This window comes from Sparus aurata, chromosome 5 (genome assembly GCF_900880675.1).
Source record: "Sparus aurata chromosome 5, fSpaAur1.1, whole genome shotgun sequence".
NCBI classification, from domain to species: Eukaryota; Metazoa; Chordata; class Actinopteri; order Spariformes; family Sparidae; genus Sparus; species Sparus aurata.
In genome coordinates this window covers 16,488,612-16,508,687 of record NC_044191.1, presented here as the reverse complement: position 1 = coordinate 16,508,687, position 20,076 = coordinate 16,488,612, and the positions used below count along the sequence as shown (strand labels likewise).

At 43.5% G+C, this 20,076-nt stretch overlaps 1 protein-coding gene across 1 annotated transcript in view; it reads right to left on the bottom strand.

Annotated features, from left to right (window-relative positions):
* galnt9 (polypeptide N-acetylgalactosaminyltransferase 9) overlaps nucleotides 1–6,147 on the bottom strand; it is a 96,013-nt gene extending 89,866 nt beyond the window's left edge. The window contains exon 1 of the mRNA XM_030417536.1: nucleotides 4,891–6,147. Coding sequence (XP_030273396.1) covers nucleotides 4,891–5,131 — 241 coding nt within the window. The 5' untranslated portion in view covers nucleotides 5,132–6,147. The remainder of the gene's footprint in view (nucleotides 1–4,890) is intronic.
* Nucleotides 6,148–20,076: the final 13,929 nt, after the last annotated feature.

Here is a 20,076-nt window from a genome sequence, read left to right as displayed (position 1 = left end):
GCTGTGCCAGCTTTGCACTTGGTTCATTGCTTGTTAGTCTCTTGAGTCTATCATCAACTTTTACTCTCTCAACTTGTGAAGGATGTGCAGAATTGTGTCCGAGCAGCTTGAATTCAAATGAAAGTTCTGAGAATCATTAATGACGCTAATGTAACGTTCACTGACAACTATTTTGTCTGCATTTTGCATATCTGGCCTGAGAGGAGAGGTAGTTGCTTTACTTGAGTATTAATGTCACAGACTCTACTACATCTGAAAGAAAAATATTGTACTTTTCCAAAATGTCTCTGTTAGCCTTTGGGAGTCTTCCGATAGTTATAATTCAATCAGTAAAGAGCTAAAGCGAACATTTCCACAACATATCGAAACCCTCACCCCCCAACCCTAATCTTATTCAGAAAGAAGAAAAACAACAAAAAAAGAAAGGGTAATGTCATGGGAGGGATACAAGAGGAGTCAACATTGTACCTTTGACTTTGCTACATTTTAAGTAAGCTACCTGTTACACTCGCACCTGTCAGTCAAGTTGAACACTTCAGTTTGAATTTGGCTGTGTAATGATGGCTACAACAGATAAAGATGATGACCCCTCACTACCAGATCACACACGGCCATTTCCGAAGTCCATGTTTTGCGATTTTTTAAATGAAGAAGGTTCCATATCATGGTCAGGTTATACCTTAAAAACAAACTCTGACACAATTCAGCATCAAGCCTTCAGTTTGTTTTGAAGGTCTAACACGACCATGCCGCAAAAATAAAGGCATTTTACTATTTTCAAGGGAGAGCCTTTGAGATTTCTCATGGTTTTTAAGTCTACACGTATCCTTATCCTAAAATGAACTTCCAAAAAACTGTTTTTGTTTCCAGGAAGCTCCCACCCTTAGATTTTTGGAGAGTTTCCTCCTGGGCTTACTAGCTAATGGCTTCTACAGCTAGCGGGTGTTATCATTTTCTCTGGTAATATGCTGCCAGAGCTGCAAAGATGACTTTTAAACTTTGCCCATAGCGTTTCCTCGTGGTAGTTCTGTTGGCATCCCTTTTGCAAAGACAGTGTTAGCAAAATGGGTACTGCTAACAGCCCGGCTACTGTCAAAGCAAGTAAAACACATGGTTGCGCTAATAAGTAGGTGGGGCTTGTTACGTACCGACCTAGTAGAAAGAATGCTTGTTTCGGACCGTCTCGAGTCCCTGTGGTAAGAGGCCATCAAATTCAGCCAGGTGAAGGCCTAATCACAAAGTTAACACAAGGTCTATAGGGAACCATTCTATATGATGTCATTTTTCTATAGCAGTTATACTGTGCAGCCAGTATTTACTTAGGAATGACACAGCAAAAAAGAAAAAAAGTTGTCTATGGCCAGTAAAAGTGTTTCAAAAAGAAAATCTGACGGAACAGCTTCCATTTGGAGCGATATCTGACTTTGACTCCAACTGTGCACTCTGTCCACCACAGCACTCTTCCAAATGAAAAAACCTCACATCCACGTTCCAAAATCCACCCACTCCAAACCCATATCATTTATATACAGTTTCCCACCCCCGTCGTATAATCTCGCGCACACATGTTCAAGAAGTACATAAGTCTCTCTTTGTGTGTTTTTCACAGTCACAGTGTGTTTCTGTCCCACAGCAGTCCCGCTGTGGGGTTGACTGGCTCAGTTGCATTGTCTCTATAAAAAGCTAAGTGACTGAGAGGCTGCATTGTAATTTTTGAGAGGCAGTGCCTGCTGGCTGGTCACCAGATGCCAAGCATAACTCATAGTGACAGAGTGACCCTCAAATAGCTGCTGAAGCTCAGGCATAATAACAAGATCATGCGGGAAAAAAGTCCACAGCTGCAGCTGTTTCGGGGCTGCGAAGCTGTGAAACGTGCTTAATGACTGTCAAGCTACGTTTTCTGGATCATTTCAACATCAGAGTCAGTTGGAACACGTAACTGTGTCTTCGACAAGCAAACAGAAGAGCTGATGTTCTCCGTGTGCTTTCTGTTTCTTTTCTGTGCGCTCCTGAATTCATCAGCTTCCATCGGTCTGATTTGTAGATAATGGGGCATTAAGCTATCTGTGACCTCTACTGGTGACCAGCGTGAAATACAACAACACCAGCAGCACCTGCCGTCCCCTTTGAGCCAGAGCTGCAGCAGCCTGTTATTTACACCGATGATGAAGTCGCTATTTCCGAGGAGAGAACTGCAAGCTAGTAAATAGAAACTGACTTTACTGATGGATTAGAAAATCATTCAGTAACAACTCGCTAAGCAGCAACACTCCAGCGTGCTGATTCCCCGTTACTCGGCTTGTGTGCGAACCTTTCTGATGTAGATGAAACATCACGACTCAAAACACGTCCCTCGTTACTGTCGACTAGATCGGCTGGAATGTTTTGAGTCAGCTGAAAATGCCTGCCTGTTGTGGAGTTTTATAACAAACCTGACTAGAAAAATATTTAGAATATTCTTTTTTTTTCTAGACCTATTTTCAAAAGGAGCAAATTGAGCAATCGCTCTTGCAAGTCACTGCAATTAATCAAGTCAATCAACTCCTCGCAGATGCAGTTGGAGCTGTTTGTCCTTCAAGGCAGTCCAACATTTCTGTGGCATTCTTGTACAACACCACTCACATCGGCTCGAAGGATGCGACCAGGGGTGAACACAACGTTGTGAGAAAATTGTGCTGGTAATCCCACTTAGCCTGAGTTCATCTGAAAGAGTACTGGTCAGCCCAAGAAATACACCAACTTCAAGAAATGTGTTTATTTCATTGCAGCGGTGACCTGTGCAGGAAGTCAGCGGGAAGCTATCCATCTTCTATTTTTCAGTCAGCCATGGATCGCTGTCTTTTTCACAGAAATAATATTCTTTAACCCGACAGAAACTGAGCATAAAAAAAAGTAGAGGGTAGAAAAGAAAAGAAAAAAAAAGATTAGTGAGTGATCGGTTGATTAAAGGAAAAGGTCATCAAAAGATACTGTCCTGATCTAATCACCGGAATGCTGATGGAAAGTCGGGTGATTTGACATCGTACGCAAAACATTTACGAAGCTTGACAGTAAAACAGCTGCCCAGCATTCTCATGAGCGACTGAAGTAGATGGTGACTTAGGAACCAAAGAAAACATAAAATGGCTCTGTGGAGTAATCCAAGTCTCTTGAAACTCCCTTGACTCCAAATGTATTGACATTGCTACACCCTTGACACACTATCGAGCCTCCGTACCAACAGGGCTGCGTGCTAACGCTTTTAGCCTAGCAGCGACGGTGAAGATTTATAGCTGCCTCTCAAATCAATTTGGGATCTTCCTGAGGCTTGGATTACACCAGTTAAGCTGGATAAGCTTTTTCAATTTTTGTTGTTTACCTTTTAAAACAAGTCCCCATCTACTTCAGTTGTTTAAGAGAATGCGGCATCATTGTTTTGCTGCAGAGCTCCAGATATCTTTCTGTGGACTGCGAAGCGTCTCCCAAATTTTGTACTGACATGGGGGTGAGTAGATACTGACTGCATTTAGATTTTTGGGTGAACTCATCCTTTAAAATGCCACTATTTAGTTTTGGGGAAGATATTCTGAATTTTAATATGTACAATATTTATGAGGTAATAAAACAAACCCAGAAATATTTATCCTTTCCACAAGTGAATAACCAAGCTGTTCTCAGAGGAAAATAAGATCCCCAGAACACTGTTTGAAGCTGGAGAAGTGGCAGGGTCTGCCATATACAAACAAACAGTAAGAAATTGTGTTGTCCTTTAAAGTCAGTTATTCCGATTATTCAGTCTTGAAAACAAAGAGAGTTTGTTTATTTAGTTTGTTTAGGCATAAAAAAGGATCAAAACTACACATTGAACCTTTAAGACAAATTGTATAGTTTTATAATAAATCTCTGTGAAACTGTGAAAGCCATTTTTTTTTTTTTTTTGCATGATTTTGACATTTAGTAGACCAAGGGACTATTCAAATGAGTAAAAAAAAGTGAAAGTTGCAACTGGAATTGTCATAAATTAAAACAAACACCCCTAACTTTGCCTGGTTAATACAACAAATACATTTACGTGCAAACAGTTGCCTAATGGAATGTGGCAAATGGAAAATGTGTGAGGAATGAATTGTGAGGACGTTAAAAGTCGGTCTGCTGCCTTATCGAACACTGATCTGGCTCGTGTTTTGCATCACGTCCTGGATCCAGATCAGATCCAACCCTAACACGCAAACAGGAGATCAGAGCACGGGGAAGACAGAGTGGTGCGTAAGTTGATTTTAAAGATTTCTGCTCTGCCTAGGAGATAAAAATAAATAAATAAAAAAACCGCCGCACAGACTAATGGCCATGTAATGAAATACAAGTCTGTCAGTCCGCCATAGAGCCAGACTCTCCTTCAAAACTCCGACAGCTTGTTAAATGTGATCTGTTTGAGCAGCGAGCCGGCGGTGCCTCCGGTGAAATGAGCTGCCAGGCGGAGAGACAGACTTCCTCTCGAGCGGGAGTTGCGCGCAGATCCGCGGACATCAATACATAAGTTTATGTGAAGTTTACAACGAGTCAATTATGGGGCTGATGGAGGGAGGGGGGGGCACAGTCAGATGGGCTGTTAAAGTTACGGCCCAGTAAAAGTCTGTCGATGCAAACGGTACATCAGCCCGCTTCACCGGCTTCTACAGGCTGGGTCGGAGCTTCACCTTGTCTCATGTGCAAAATGAAACTGATTTGTTTTCACTAAATGTGCGCGGACCTCACTGAAGCCTGCGTGTCTTTCTAAGTTTTTGGCGTGCCCAACACTGCGCCAGGACTGTCCTCTCCGCCTCACCCCCCATGAGGTGTTCCACTATGATGATGACGATCCTGACCTCTTTACAGTGAACAACCGACTCGTCTCCCCTCCCCTCCTCTTACCGTTCAGCTGGTTGTAGACCACGTCCTCCAGCCTCTCCAGCCTCTGGAGAATGGACTGCCTGTCCACCAAGTTGGAAACTTTGCCATTCCTGGCTCGCAGCCTCTGGTCAGACATACGCCCTATCTGGACGAGCTCCTCGGATCGGTCCTGGATCCTGCAGTACACCGAGAACAGGATAATCCCCACGAACACCAGGATGTTGACGGTCAGCAAAGTTTTGATTTTGCGTGCCACAGCCATGAAAGAGGACCGTCGTCTGGCTGACTCAAGTCAAGCCCCCAGCAGCCGTGCGGTGTGGTGGCCTGCTCTGCCACCGTAGTGTGCGTATATTCCAGAGGGAAGGTCAACTCTCGTAAAGAACCAAAAATAAAAGAAGAAGAAGAAGTCCCGGATCCGTTCAGCACCACGGACAGCGCTCACTTCTTCGCACCCCTCCTCCTCCTCTTCCCCGTCACATGGAGGTTCAAGGTGGGGGAAAGGTTGCGGGCGGACGCGGCTGTCGGCTCTCAGAGCGACGGCTTCTTTTTTCTTTTTTTTTCCACGAGAGAAACCGCTGCATGAGATCGAGCTACATATTACGATGTGACGATGTGACGCCGGGGGAGACATGCATCCCCCCGAGGAGGAGAAGAAGGAGAAGAAGAAGAGGAAGCCAGCTGCGAAACATTTCTCCTCCGCAAAAAAACAACAACAACAAAAAACGCGATAAGTCGCCTGCTTCCCCCCTTCAGCCCCGGCGCGTCTCGTCCATCTTTACCGGGAGATGCTCTGCGATAAGCGGCTGTGTCGGAGCATCCTCCTCCGGCTGTGACATCCCTCCTCTCTCTCTCTCTCTCTCTCTCTCTCTCTCTCTCTCTCTCTCTCTCTCTCTCTCTCTCTCTCTGGACGATCCGTAACCCGCTCTGCGTAAAAAAAAGAACCCGTGGAGCTTATGTCCAGAAAATATGTGCATGCTTCATAAACAAGGCGGCGTTTCTCTCTCTCTCTCTCTCCCTCCCTCCCTCCCTCCTCCTCTTCTCTCTCTCTCTCTCTGCCTCCCTCCCTGTGTTTGTGTCTCCTCCCGTCAGTCCATTGTCGCCCCCCCTCCTCCCTCTGTGTGTGTCTCCGGCGCAGAGCAGGCTGAGCTGAGCGCAGATTCGCCCTCACATGCTAGTGCGAGAGAGATGCAGCCGGACTCTGGCATGCTGTCTCTCCTCCTCCTCCTCCTCCTCACCCCAGCCTCCCCCTTCTCTCTCTCTCTCTCTCTCTCTCTCTCCTTCTCTCTCGCTCTCTGTCGGAGGGGAAGAGCCGCCGCCGCTGCTGCGTCCTGACGTATCCGGAGGCGCAATCATGAATATTCACGTTAAAAAAACAATAATAGTAAAGCAGCACGGACGCTTCCGCTCGGTGGGGCAGCTTTTAGTGGACTGTGAAAAAAAACAAAAAACGCAGATTTCTCTCTCTCTCTCTCTCTCTCTCTCTCTTTTTTTTTCTTCCTGATCCGTGATGCGAAGGTTAACAGCTTCCATCTCACCTCTCGTGCCACAGCTCCACGTCCACGACGCATATAGGGTTTTTTCTTTTTTCTTTTTTGTTAATGTAATTTGACTGTTACGCAACTGCCCCTTGTCTACATGCATGGTCAACCTCAGGACCGTGATCATCCTCTCACGGGTCACAGGCTCGGATGGAGTTTCGACCCCACATCCCACTAGGAGCTAAGAAAGAAAACATCCCCCCCCGCACAACTAACTTTTTTTTTTTTTGTTGATCATATAGGTCTTATCTTCCCTGTTCCAGTTCAGCTTTCAACCCAACCTGCCACTGGCTGAGGCACCACTCCTGTGTCGGCTGATCTCTCCACAGTTGTAAAACAAGTGGGGGCAGAGTGGTGATTCCAAGCCATCAGCAGCTCAGTTCGGATCTCCTTCAAGCCCCCCTTTCCCGTCACTGCCAGCTCCTCGTCCTCCTGCTGCCGAAATGAAATACAGCTCGGGTAAATCACGTACAGACGGATTCAGTCTCTCTGTGTACTCTCGCTTGATTAAGCAAACCCAGCCGTGGCACTAGGCCTCCCAGAGCACTTTTGATCCCACTTCATACCCGCCAAGAGGACCTTCAGATTTACATTCTCCAGCTTGTTCGCCTCTCCCACCCATCATCAGATGGCACCCTGTAACGGTAAAAAAAAAAAAAAAAAATCTTTATAGGCCAAAGCATCTCTGCGCATCCTCCTGTGAGAACGCTCACAAGACACATGTGTCTTGTGAGCGTTCTCATGCCTCTTTTTTAACAAATGCCCTCGCGGTTCAGATTCAAGAGCTTTTTAGTTCTAATCTTCTCGGAAAATCACTCTGGGAGTTGGAAGGAGAGAAGTGGTGCACTGTGCTGTTGAGCGTGACCTCATCACTTCACTCAAGACACAAACTCAGCTCAGGAGCACTGAGAGGTTTTCAGTGGTGTTTCTGTATGGAACTCCCTGCAGCCCAGGAACGTGGTTAAATGTGATGATACAGTACGCTTTCTGATCACCCCCCCCCCCCCCCCCCCCCCACACACACACACACACACACACACACACACCCGGCGCTTCCTCTCCTGTGTTTCCTCATCTCCGTGTGACATTTACATTTAAAATAAAAAGGCTTTGTGCGCAGTGTTTAATTAGGATTCCTCCTGCACACGAGTCCCATTTACAAAAGGTGCTGATTTAATTCGAGGTCTGCAGAAAACAGACAGACTGTGGGGAAATCACTGTTCCAGCCACCTCAGCCACCGTGCAGGCCTCGGCACAGCTGCTTATACAGCAGCACCTCCAGCATCACTGCCCCCCCCCCACACACACACACACACACACACACTCCCTTATAGGAATCTCCCAAGACTTCTGCTCTCTTTTCTGTATTCAGCACCCTGCATGCCTCTGTGACTGCAGACACTGGCACTCAAGTGTTTTAACCATATTAACCTGGGTCACTGCCAGCTGCACCTTACTCTACCCACTCAGTGTTTCAGCATAAGCCACTCGAACATATTCCGTGGGAGGACACAGGCTGGATGGGACCGTGTGCACCTATAGTGCTGCTGCGAGACAGCCGGGGACTATCTACAGGCATGTACTCACCAGATCTGCGATCAGAGGGAACATAACGTCTCGGCGTGCACGGTGGCCACACTCTGCGAGGAGAGGGAATGTGTAAAGATGTGTTGAGTCAGTCCAGCTACCTATTAATCACAAATATGTGCGCTGGTAATGTGAACAAATGCCCTTTCAGTTGCCGTGTTGATTTATTAGCGTATAAGAAGTCCAAATGATATAAAGGCAGCCCCTTTTTGCTGTCAAAATGATAATCAAATGATTATTTTGTATAATGGAAAGGAAGAAACAAAGGCATTTGTACCGTCTTCTTAGCAGTTTTATTGAAGAGTATTCAAGGACATTTAGCATGCAGCACCCATCTCAACATTTGCCATTACATTGTTGATATGCTGAGTGTGCTAGCTGATTAGTTTAGCTTACGTGCTATTTAAACCAGAAAACTTTAATTAACATTACCCACAGTGGATGTTTGTTAGCTTCTGCAGCATGATAAGGTTACATGACAAGCAAACAACAAAAAGGCTGCAAAGCCAGTTTGAGACTAAGTTTCAACTTTTGTAAGCGTGACACAATGGGATATTTTTAAATAGTCAAGTAGTGGCCTAAACAAATATTTTAATCTTTTCCTATCCCTGGCCAGGTGGTTTTTGTGCCCAAACCTTACCAGACCGTTAGCACAGTTACAATGTTATGTTATGTTATAACATAAGTTTGAAAAAAGTAAAGTTGCAACTTTAGAAACATAAAGTTTTAATATAATAGAATCTTACATTGCCTACAGCGGACGAGACAAGGCATGTTAGCACACAAGAGGGAGGCAGGAGCCAGAAAGCTCAGAAGTTTATATTCTTTTGATGTCATCATGTCTCATGATGTTGTACAGAAAAGGATAGCACAAATATGAGAAAATAAGAAGTATTCCCTATGGAATATTTGGTTATTTTCAAAGCTGCTGAACATGTTGGAAAGTTGTCTATCAACACATCAAGCACACAGGGAGCAACACTAGCGATGACATGGAGTCATGCTATCCAAGGAATTATGAATTTGATGGAATATTCACTCTTCTTTAAGCTCTGATTTGGTTCTCACCAATGCTCGAGGAAGATATTTGGCTCTTTAGCAGCTAAATGCTCCACTATGTTCACCAGCTGATTGATAACTTTGCTTGTGTACTGTTACCTACATTCAACAATGTACTTTTATTCTATGCATAATATTTCACTGAAAACACTTCATGCATCAGAAAATAAGAGGAGCGGTGAGAGTGAACCGAAACAATAAGCTGATGCTAAAATGCTCCAGTGAAACTGCTACGTCAGGCAACAATTCTCTGTGGGTTCGTCAGTATGAGCGGTAGCTTTCATGTTATGCATAGACGTTTGATCATTTGTTATTATAAAGATATCGAAGATTGCAGTTTTAAAAGGTGAATAACAGATAGTATAAATGGACCATGCAGTAAATACAGGTAGGAAGGAGCCCAAAGAAGTCTTGTCCACAAAGAGAATATTACCGACGGTAAAACCCAAGGTAGTAAGCACTTTGGGGGGGATTATTTTGTTGGCTACACTCCGGTGATTTAGTACACTGAGCACTGTTGTCAGTTGAAGCTGCGCCTCACTATTTGGTTCACAAGAGGCCGATGTGGCCGGACAGAGCGAATGAGTTCAGACAAGATGCTATTAAGCAAGGACAGCCAGAAGTCAACAGATCACACACACACACACACACACACACACACACACACACACACACACACACAATTGCTGGACTGAATTTACCCGCAGAGTAAAGCATCAAAATAACTTTTCATCAGCTTTTTTTTTTGTGTGGTTGGCAGTATTGTGTTTACTCAACATTTCATCCAGATATTGACTAACCACACACAATCTGTGTCCTTGCCATGGAATGAAAATGTGCTCCTGGACGTGTTGAGAGAATTAAATAAAAGAGAGACCTTGTGTTTTAAAGAGTGAAGTAGTTTGTATTCAGTGTTTCGCAAACTTTCTATTATGAATCAGCGTGTGCTGAGAACTGTTGGACGTGGCAACTTTCATCAACAGTATACAAGGCTGTTTTTTTTTTTCTGACTTCAGCCCTCCATTTGTATTCACAGTAACCAATATGCATCAACACAAACTAATTCACCGCAAGCTACATCAAGGTCAGTGTGTCCATTGTAAAAAAGGAAAAAGGAACTTACAAATCTGATGCAGCAGGAACAGCGGTACCAATGTAGCCGAGCAAATAATCTGTGTTTGTCCATGATCAGCTGACGTGCAGACTTGCCGCGTCGCTTTTGGAATAAAGCACCCACTCCAAGATACTCGTTGGTCACTAATGTACTGCTGTCTAGTCCACTGCCTGAGCTAAGTTCATCCATTATCACTTTGACCCTCAGGCTAACAGCTAAGCCCCAGTTCTGTCTGCCTTAACTTAGCTCATTCACATTCCTCCTCCAGCCACTGCTTTTCCCCACTGCACTGCTGCGGGAGCTGTTGATTTGCCTAATGCCTTAACTGAATTAGAATAATAACCCTGTGGACGAGAATATGTGGTGTTCAGCTCCGGGCGATTTTTTATATGTTTTTTGGTTCGTCCGCAACATAGATGAGGCGTCAGCGGGAGGCCAGCAGGTGAATATTTATCAGAGCCAGGGCCCTCATTAAGGGCCCCTTGACCTGTCTGCGGCTGTACCTGTGATGCATCACTCTGGGCAATCCCAATCACGAATGCAAAGTGCTTTCATTCTCAAGTGGGGACGAGGCAAATGTGATGTTAATGAGACAGAGACGGAGGCTGGGCATTGCGTCTGTACACGGGCTGTCAGACAAAACAGTGACAAGAGTTATCAGTGTAAAGGACTATGGGAACATTGATCTGGAGACTGAGAACACCAAACATCAAACTGTCAAAATGACTGATTGGATTTATCAATGTGAACATAAGCGCAGTTTCTCAATATGTTTGTATTACCCTAATGGAGGAGAAGCTCCGGAGACGCCCCCAAATGTTTCTTGATTTATGGCAGGAGCAATTACATCTTGCCAGTGTACCGATGCTTGATGGGCGAATCAGTGCAGGTAATTAGAAAGAATAATGAAACAGGGAGCCGAGGGAACGAATCCCTGCATCAAAAAATCTAATCAAAGATAAATGGACTATCCATATTACCGAGTCATTATGCCGGAAAGATTATTGTTTTAAATCCCTGTGTGCACCAGCTATGGACTCTTTCTCAAACAAAAGCCATTACTCTGCTGACACCTCCGACTTGTTTGCAGACTGATTGATATTCCAAGGCTGGTGAGCGTTCCTCCAGTTTATGTTTTCAATTTTGGGGCTAGACAATGGGTGGGGGTATTTCACACTGAGAAAAACAGCTATTGATGGATTTACAAAAGAATACGGAAATGTTATCAAAATGCACCCAGAAGCATAAATTTTGGGTTCAGACAGAGGCACACACACACACACACACACACACACACACACACACACACACACATAAATACATGAAGCTCTGTGTGTTGGCTGATTCAACTGGAGCATGAAAGTGCACTGATGGAACTGTTAAGATTTCTATACTGTCGACGCTGAATCCTTTAAAGCAAAATCAGCCGCAATTACACACTAATTCCCTACTTTTTACTCTGTATTGAAGCATGTCAAGGTATTCAAATTCTATATTGCTGTTGTGCAGACGGAAAAAACTATAATCTTCCTGGAACTTTGAAAAACAAAAGATGAAATTCAGCAAACAACAAAAGAATTGTTTATTTCTACCAAAATAAGTTATTTTACAAGCAGTGTTGAGGAGTGCAAGAAGGCACTAAAATGCATTAAAACTGAACAAGAACACCCAAAATATGATATAAATACTTTGCCAAGCTGTTAAATATACCAGCTACTAGCACCTCTAACATTGACCAAACAAAACATCATATCGTTTTTGTGTAATCCGTGCAAAAACCAAAATCATAAAATGATAAAAATGACTATGCTTCTGCTTACTGCCTGGCAACCACACAGTGGTGAGAGGAGATATAATCTGCTGTAACCCACATGTCCTCTCTTGCTACGATGTCACCCTGACATTATTGTGGCATTGTGTGGCCAGCACAGTACTAAACATGTCCAGGAAATCTCACCATGGCAGGGAGCTAAAATCCACACAGTTGTGTGCATGTGTCTGTTCTTCATCAGTCAGCATAGTTTTTGCATGTCATGCATGCTAGTTCTAGTCTGTAATATGTGGTAAAGCATATTGTGAATCTGAAATTCCTGAGTTTGAATATCCTCCGTCAAAATTAAGCCCCCTTTAACCTATATATATATATATATATATATATATATATATATATATATATATATATATATATATATATATATATATATATATATATTTTTTTTTTATAGAATATTGTGTATATATTACTTGCATTTCTGTGTTTAGTCAATAGAATTTGCAAATAGAAATGCACTGTGTGGCTAAAGCTAACAGTGCAGGATTCAATAATGTAATTGCTAACAAGGAAGCACATAAATATGCCAAGTGGTTTTAATGATATACAGTCATTTTGTTTTTGGTATGTTATCTGATCAGGTCCTTACGTACGTACGAAATCAATATAAAAACAGTTACTTGACCATATTATTGTTGATTACCTCAGAGCTGTTTGTTTGCATTCTTTTATGGACATTTAAAAATGAAGCACGTGCTATTACAATTATGACTTACAGTTTGTTCATTTGTGACATCAGACAGCATCTTGTTTTTGCTACTGAAGATATTTAAGTGGTTTGTGAAGCAAAAACACGTTGATGGTTTTCCCCAAAAATATTACATGTGTATGTCTACAAGAGTAGGAGGAGGAGTAAAAGAGTGAAACGTAAAGAATGTTGCAGTTGAGGCTAGTCCCCGCCATAATGGAAAATGTATTTTTCAACATCTGACAAAGCCATTTGAGGTGTTTTCTAAATGCTTAGCTAAGCTAATTACCTTCTGACTCTATATACAGGCTTGCGAGTGATATTAATCCAGTTATCTTACTCTATCTAATCTAAATAAACTTTTTACCAAAAAGTCTTACTGTTCTTTAGAGGTTAATTTATATGCATCTGACTCGTGTTTGAACCAGAAACTTAATTCCACTGATAGCAAGCAATTTCAATCAATTTATTTTCCGTCCAGAGACAGTTTAATGTTCAAAGCACATCAATTTTCCTGTGGAAATTACTGCCATAAATAGACATGAGTTCTAAATCAGCCGGCAAACTACTACAAATTTCCACCAGAGTGTGGCATGGTCTGGTGTGTTTTGAACAGACGCCAGGAGAATATTAGGGTCAAAAAATTGGGCCCACACAATAGCTATAGACTACAATAGACAGTGTCGCAGCTTTCGTTTGTGTGGCTTTATTTACACAACAAAGTTGTCGGCTGGCACGAGTTCAGGGTATCGGGCACAGAAAAGCTGCCGGTTCTCACTCACTAGGAGGTGGCAGACTCAGAGCCACCGATTCAGGCCAGTTTCTTGTCCTTCTGTGGCCAAAGTGAGGCAGCAGCCAACATCTCAGCCAGCGCTCTAATCACAGACTCACAGCAGCAATCACAGACCTAGCCGCTAATCAGTCAGCACAAACACGCGCGCACAAACAAGCCAACATGCACGCGCATAGAAAGCAGCGTCTGCACGGATACTGCAGCGCACACACTCACACACACACAGAATGAATAATGTGGTGGTTCAATTTAGATCGATTTCTGTTATAATTGCTCTTCCATATGCTAACAGGGATACATTCAGGCAATTTGCATGAAAGCAAACTAAATACCATTTTTGTTAATTATGGCGGCTTTGATGGCAGAATATTGTCTGTATCAGTCTTTGAAAACAATGAATCTTACCACAATGCAATTCTGCATGTACAGTATGCATGCGTTACGTGAAGATGTGGTACGAGCACACTGATGCCCACACAACTAATCCCTGCTGCCTGCGTTTCTTCCAAAAGAACAAAGTCATATTTGGCAGTGGGGATCAAAGGATACAGATGGCCAGACTGGAATTTACTTTCAGTGCAGAGCAGCGAGCTGACTATTGTTTCGCTTACGTCACCGCACAAAGCCCAGACTCAGATCCAAGCACTCTTAGTCTGCCTTTGGTCAAAGATACCGCGCTTTACATCCTGTCACGGCCGGAGAGAAAATTATGCTGTGCAGTCAGAAACAGGGGCTGACATGTAAGGATTCTGCCATTTGCCGGGAAAAAAATAAAGAAAAAAATGGATGGGCTGTGAGCAGACATCAAAGCAGCGTGCCTGGTCCCTCCTGTTAAAGCCTGCTTTTGCTCCATTGTAATTAAAGATAGAGGCGCAGGCAAGCAGTATGTCTCCCCGAGAAAATAATTATGTGGCTCTGCCAGTGAAGAGGGCATGTGGGTTGGTGCAGGGGGAGGGGGGGTGATGGCGAACAAATGTAAGGCCGTGCAAGTGGCTGAGGTGTACGTGGAGGGAGGGATGGTCACATGGGATTGCAGCGGCTGAGGTTGAAGCGGGTGCAGAGGACTGTGGGTCATCGCTCGTCTTTGCACAGCTCTCCATTCAAAATCCCTCAACACACACACGCACACACACACACACCTGCTCCCTGATGGCTGATTAGAGGGCAGAAAGAGGGGTTTGGGGGGTTGGAGGTGTGGAGGAATGCTTTTAAACAACTCTCACCCCAGAGTGAGAGTTTGAGCAGTTTGAGCAGGAAGTAGGATGAAATTATGGTTCACCACCTGAAGCTGTACGGCGTCAGAATTCCATGTTTTTATTATTCTCATCAGTGAGCGAGAATCATGTAGATTCGCGGCGCACACTGCAGCTAATTTTATGTGTGTGTGGCTTTGATTTGTCATTGATGTTTTTTGCGGCACAACAAGATAGTGGTCCGTGACAGTACCCGTAATGAGAATGCAGCCAGATCCATGATCCATGATGGTAACCGGTGAGCCAGTGGAGCAGCATGGTGATCCATCAAGCAGACATCATCTGGTCAGGATCAGTAGAGATTAGAGCTTTTTGCATTTCATGTGGCACACAGGAAATAAGAATTTGACATTGTAAACACACGCACACATGCACACACAACGGATACGGTGATGTAACTGTACAATTTGTTACTGGGGGATGCAGTCATTCGCTTTTTTCTCCGGAGAGCTAGATAAGCAGATCAATACCCCTTTCATGTATATATGCTAAATATTAAGCTGCAGTCTCTCTGAAGGCAGCCTGACTCACAGGAAGTAGGCTGCTGGTATGAGCCTGTCATTTTAGTCAGCATTCATCTCCCCTTCCACTCTCTGCGTGCTAGTTTGCAGTCCCCATTGCTACGTGAAACAACACCCTCCAAGCTAGAGACCTACATGCTGAAAATGGCGAGTTTTGACAACGGTATGCATTGTGCAAAAATGCAAGCCTGCGAGGTTCTTTAGCGGGTATTTAGGCATTCTATTGCCAGGGCTAGACATACAACTGTCTGAGTGACCCTGTGAGGGGCAGCAGAAGGCTGTGAAGGAGGCTATGGAGGTTGCTGTGTTTACCAAAAAACTACATTCTCCAGAGTTGCTCCTCACTCACAGAGTGCCTCTGAATTAGGCCGGGTGTCTGCAGGGTGCAATGTCCCCAGACTGCTGCCTGTCAGCCTAACTAGCCCCGAGACACTGCTGCTGTGACAGCTAAAGAGGTCTGTGTGTTTACCAGGGAAACTATAGCTTAAAGACTACACTGCTCGCTGTCTGCTTAACAAACCAACCTCAGGAAAAACACAGACATAACCCATTAACACCAGACACCCGCTGAACATACAGTTCAGGAAACAGAATGCTAGCTTGCTAATTCATGTGTCACTTGTGATGCGATTAAACAGTAAATCCACTGTGGTCCTCCCACTTCCCTCCTTCCCTCTGGTTTCTCCAGCAGACACCCAGCACCACGTGCACACGGAAAGGCAGCCAAGTACAGGCACTCAGCCATAGGACTCGCATCCCACCATTCTCCCTCCTTCTTGTTGTCCAGGACCACGGAAATCTGTCAGATTTATCCAGCCAAATCTTATTAACACACACCCAGAGAAGATGGTGTACGATTCATGCACAGACCATACTGAGAGCCTAAATCTTCACAAATTAGTTGTGTTGAGTTTTACTTGTGAGGGAGGGGAGAGCCTGGGTGTCATAAACGGAGGAAACCAGCTTATTAGCTGTGCACCATCCACTTTTATTTGACCGAGCTTAAACCACTCCACAGAAGAGGACTGGTCTGCAGACAGTTCTGAGGAAAAAAGTCGATAGTACAAATACGTCTGTTGAATAAACTGTGAACTTATTGCCCCATTAGCAGACAAGCTTGTTAGTCCAGAGAGCTTTTTTTCTGCTTCAATGAAACTCAGTATTTATGACACTGATGCACAACCCTGAGAACAAAGTGCTAGAAGGAAGTGAACCACACAGTACAGAGAAAACAGAAAGAAGCACAGGGAACTTTTTATTGACTAGCATTAGCATGAACCAGCTGCCTAGCGTTAGCAGGCAGCTCATCAGAATGTCACCAACGAGACCTGAGAGTAGCTCCTAGGCATAAGCATGTTTTATAAAGACACTGGGATGTATTTCACAGTGTCATTTTCTTGTGTTACCGGACCTGAATAACAACAAATCACAGTTTTAGGGGTTAATGTGCTGGTCTATTTCTTGACCAGAAGCAGTGGAAAGTGCTGGATGGAGGATATGCACAGATTTGAACAGAGACGGGCTGGCTGCCCTCTGGTCAGCCAAGTTAACCGGCTGCTGGCTGTGACCATATATTTACTGGACAGATATATAAGAGTGATATCGATCTTGTTATTTGACTCGAAGCAAGAAAGAAATTAAGCGCATTTTACAAAATGTCAACCCTTTACCTAAAATGCCTCCCCGGGCGTACAGCAATGAGAGTAAAATGTCTATCGAAGGCAATAAAAGAAGGACAAAAGTGTCGCACATTTCCAGATGTGGTAATAATCTAACAGAATCAATATGAGAATCATCACATGATTACTTGAATAAAAACTGCTTCTTGTCACAGACAGCCCAATTGAATGAATGCCACTAAGCCATTAAAGCATTGTACGGTATAAAATCTTTTGTGCTTTGCCAGAATGATTAAAAAGGAGGAGTTCTTTTTTTTTTTTCCCCTAAGATCCATGAATCCAAAAAAGGTTTCTTGAATAAAAGGAAAAGACAAAGGAGGGTTACGGATCTTCAGCGCTCATAAAAGTCACAAATCATCTTCCCTGATATTGAGTCATTTAATGTGCTGTCCATTGTTATGTTGAATCCTCATGGAATTTAATGTGCTCCAAACTGTCTCTGAAACCCAAATGAAAATTGTAGCTCTTTGGTGTTGCTGGTTTTTAGACCGGTGTGACAAGCCATGTTTGAACTACCGTTTCCCTGCCTACTCCATTTTTCAGCCGTGGCATCTCTTTTATTTCCAAGGGGTAGGAAAGTCAATTGAAAGTCAATTCCAATGTGTCTGATTAATGGGCAGTGGAGGATGCACTCTAATCTGTGCACTGTTCAACTGTTCCATTTCAAGCCACACACTCGTAATTATTCCCTGCGTTCTCCTGGAGTAAATGTTTTCGTTGCACCCTCCCCACCAGCACTCCTCCGACACCGGTTGTCTTGCTCCAAGGCTTCTTCCAAAGGACGCAGGGTAAATTCATTTAAGATGTCAACACAAGCTGCAGGTGTTACTGGGGTCTTGCTTAAAACTACAGCTGGAAAGCAGTAATGTGTGATAAATTACAGCCAATATCCGTTTTCAATTTGGAAATAAAAACTGCACTTGAAGACAGTTTGGCCTTTTTTCTATTTTGTCCCTTGAAGTTCCATGTCTTATGGAAGTGATACTGAATGACAGATAATTGATTTGTCTACCAGTTGTTATGACCTGCTATCCTGTGACGCTATCCTTTCTAGTGAAGCACAAAGAAAAAAACTAAGTTTTACGGTGGTTGCCAAGCGAATCACCTAACTTCTCTTTTATCTTATCAGGTGTTCTCACCTGCAAACTGATAATGGTTTAAAAACAGGGAAGAAAATGAAATGTGATACCACAATAAACAGTTTATTGGTTTCAAGAAACTATCGAGTATTAAAGTATTGTCAAGTCAAGAGTCACATGGTCATCATGTTACATACTGCTATTCAGTATTCCTACTCACAAAAGAAAACAGTGCCAGGATTAACCAAAACATCATCATATTATATTAGATTATGTTCTCATGTTTCAATAATCATCTCTTAAAAATGGCACTGAATTCATTCTACTGTACATTGTGTTGAGAAACAATCATTTTCATTTCATCACAGATAGAACACACCCTTTTGTCAAGGTGAGCATACATCCATCAGACATTTAGAAGACGCCTGAGGTTCTCAGGCTTTCTCAGTGTGATTGTTTCATGCACCCGTCCAAATAATGGGAAATGAATTGAACCAACTAAGCCAAAAATAAACATGCTTTCTGATGTCTCCAGACTGTCAGAACTGTATTCTGTTGGACTGAGGAGGAAACTGGATGAACAAAAGTGAAAACAAGATTTTATGCGTGTACTGTAAATGTGTGAGATGCAGAAACTGAGGAAGCTTGTCTGTGGATTAGCAGCCGTGCTCGGCGTGCAAATATGCATCTTATGTCGTCCTAGGATGGAGTTCAGTTCAGTTCACATCCTCCGGGGTGTCCTGGCTCGGCTCTCCAACAGAGCCATGTCTTTTTCACCAGTTTGCTAATCCTGTCTGCATCCCTGCCCTTGATGTTTCCACCCCAGCACTCTACCAAGGAACACAGAGCGCTGGCCAACACTGGCTGGTAGAACATGTTGAGCCTTGTGGAGGAATGCACCGGGTGTGAGCGACCTGAACTGTATTTAATTCAAGCCATAATGTGTTATGCAAATGTTATTTACTGGCGCATCATCAGATCTTTTTTTTTTTGTTTCCACACAAGTGATCTGATTGAAGTGGAGATAAATGAGATCCCGGTTTTATTTGAAGTTCAAACTGCCCTCAGTGGGGAAAAGCTCAGATTGGCTTTGGCTTCACCAAAAAACTCTGTTACACTGCTTGTGCCTTGTTCGTATCGCTAACCCCCCTAACTCAACCCACAGCATGCTTTTATTGCCCCAAACTTGAGAGGCCAAACCAGGCTTTAATAGAGAACATGAGCTGAAATGACTTTATGAACCCAATAAAACAAGGTTAGCATTTTCCCACAGACATTATGGGAGTTCATTTAACATTCAGCCAAAATTATAAAGTGCTGGAGTATCAACATACTTACGAGGTATTTATAGCTTACCGCTGACTCCATTTGCTTGAGTTGTTACCCTCTAAATGCTGCTGCACTGTGCGTTGATAACGGGACACAGAGAAGCATAAAAAAGCACATTCATAATGAGCTTACTCTCCCCTAAGAGCAACACTGATCTCTGTGACGCACGCCTATAAAAACAAGAGTCGAAACGTTAGCAGCGTTGTCAATATTCTCTGCACATACAGGCTCTCTCTTGTTAGTCATTTTGCATTGCGCACATGCTGGAAAACTCGAAAGCCTCGGATGACCTCTTGCGTGAAAGGTAGATCGTTGCCAAGGTTTGGCTAGCGCTCTGTGGAAAGAGCGCAGGATGTTTAGAGGGTAATTGTTTGCTGCTGCACCATAAGCAAGAGCAGCATTTTAAAAGCAGAGCAGTGAATAATGTAAGGCTCTCCGACCCAAACGTAATGCCTCTTAATCTGCTGTAGTTTCCCCTGTTTGGTAAATGTAGCATTTATCTCGGCATGAATAGCTCAGTTAGAAATTGGATTACCTTAAAAATGCTTCTCTAGAATTAAGGCTTGATTACTTTTGGTGTTTGGCCCTCTGGATAAGAGTTTCGTGTATCATGCGGAGATAACCGCCGTTTGAAAATAATTAGATGCACTCTTAGAAGTACTGTTCGCGTGAAAAAAAAGAGCATTATGGAGAAGCAGAGGCCGGACCAGAGGTGAGACACATAATGACTACCAAT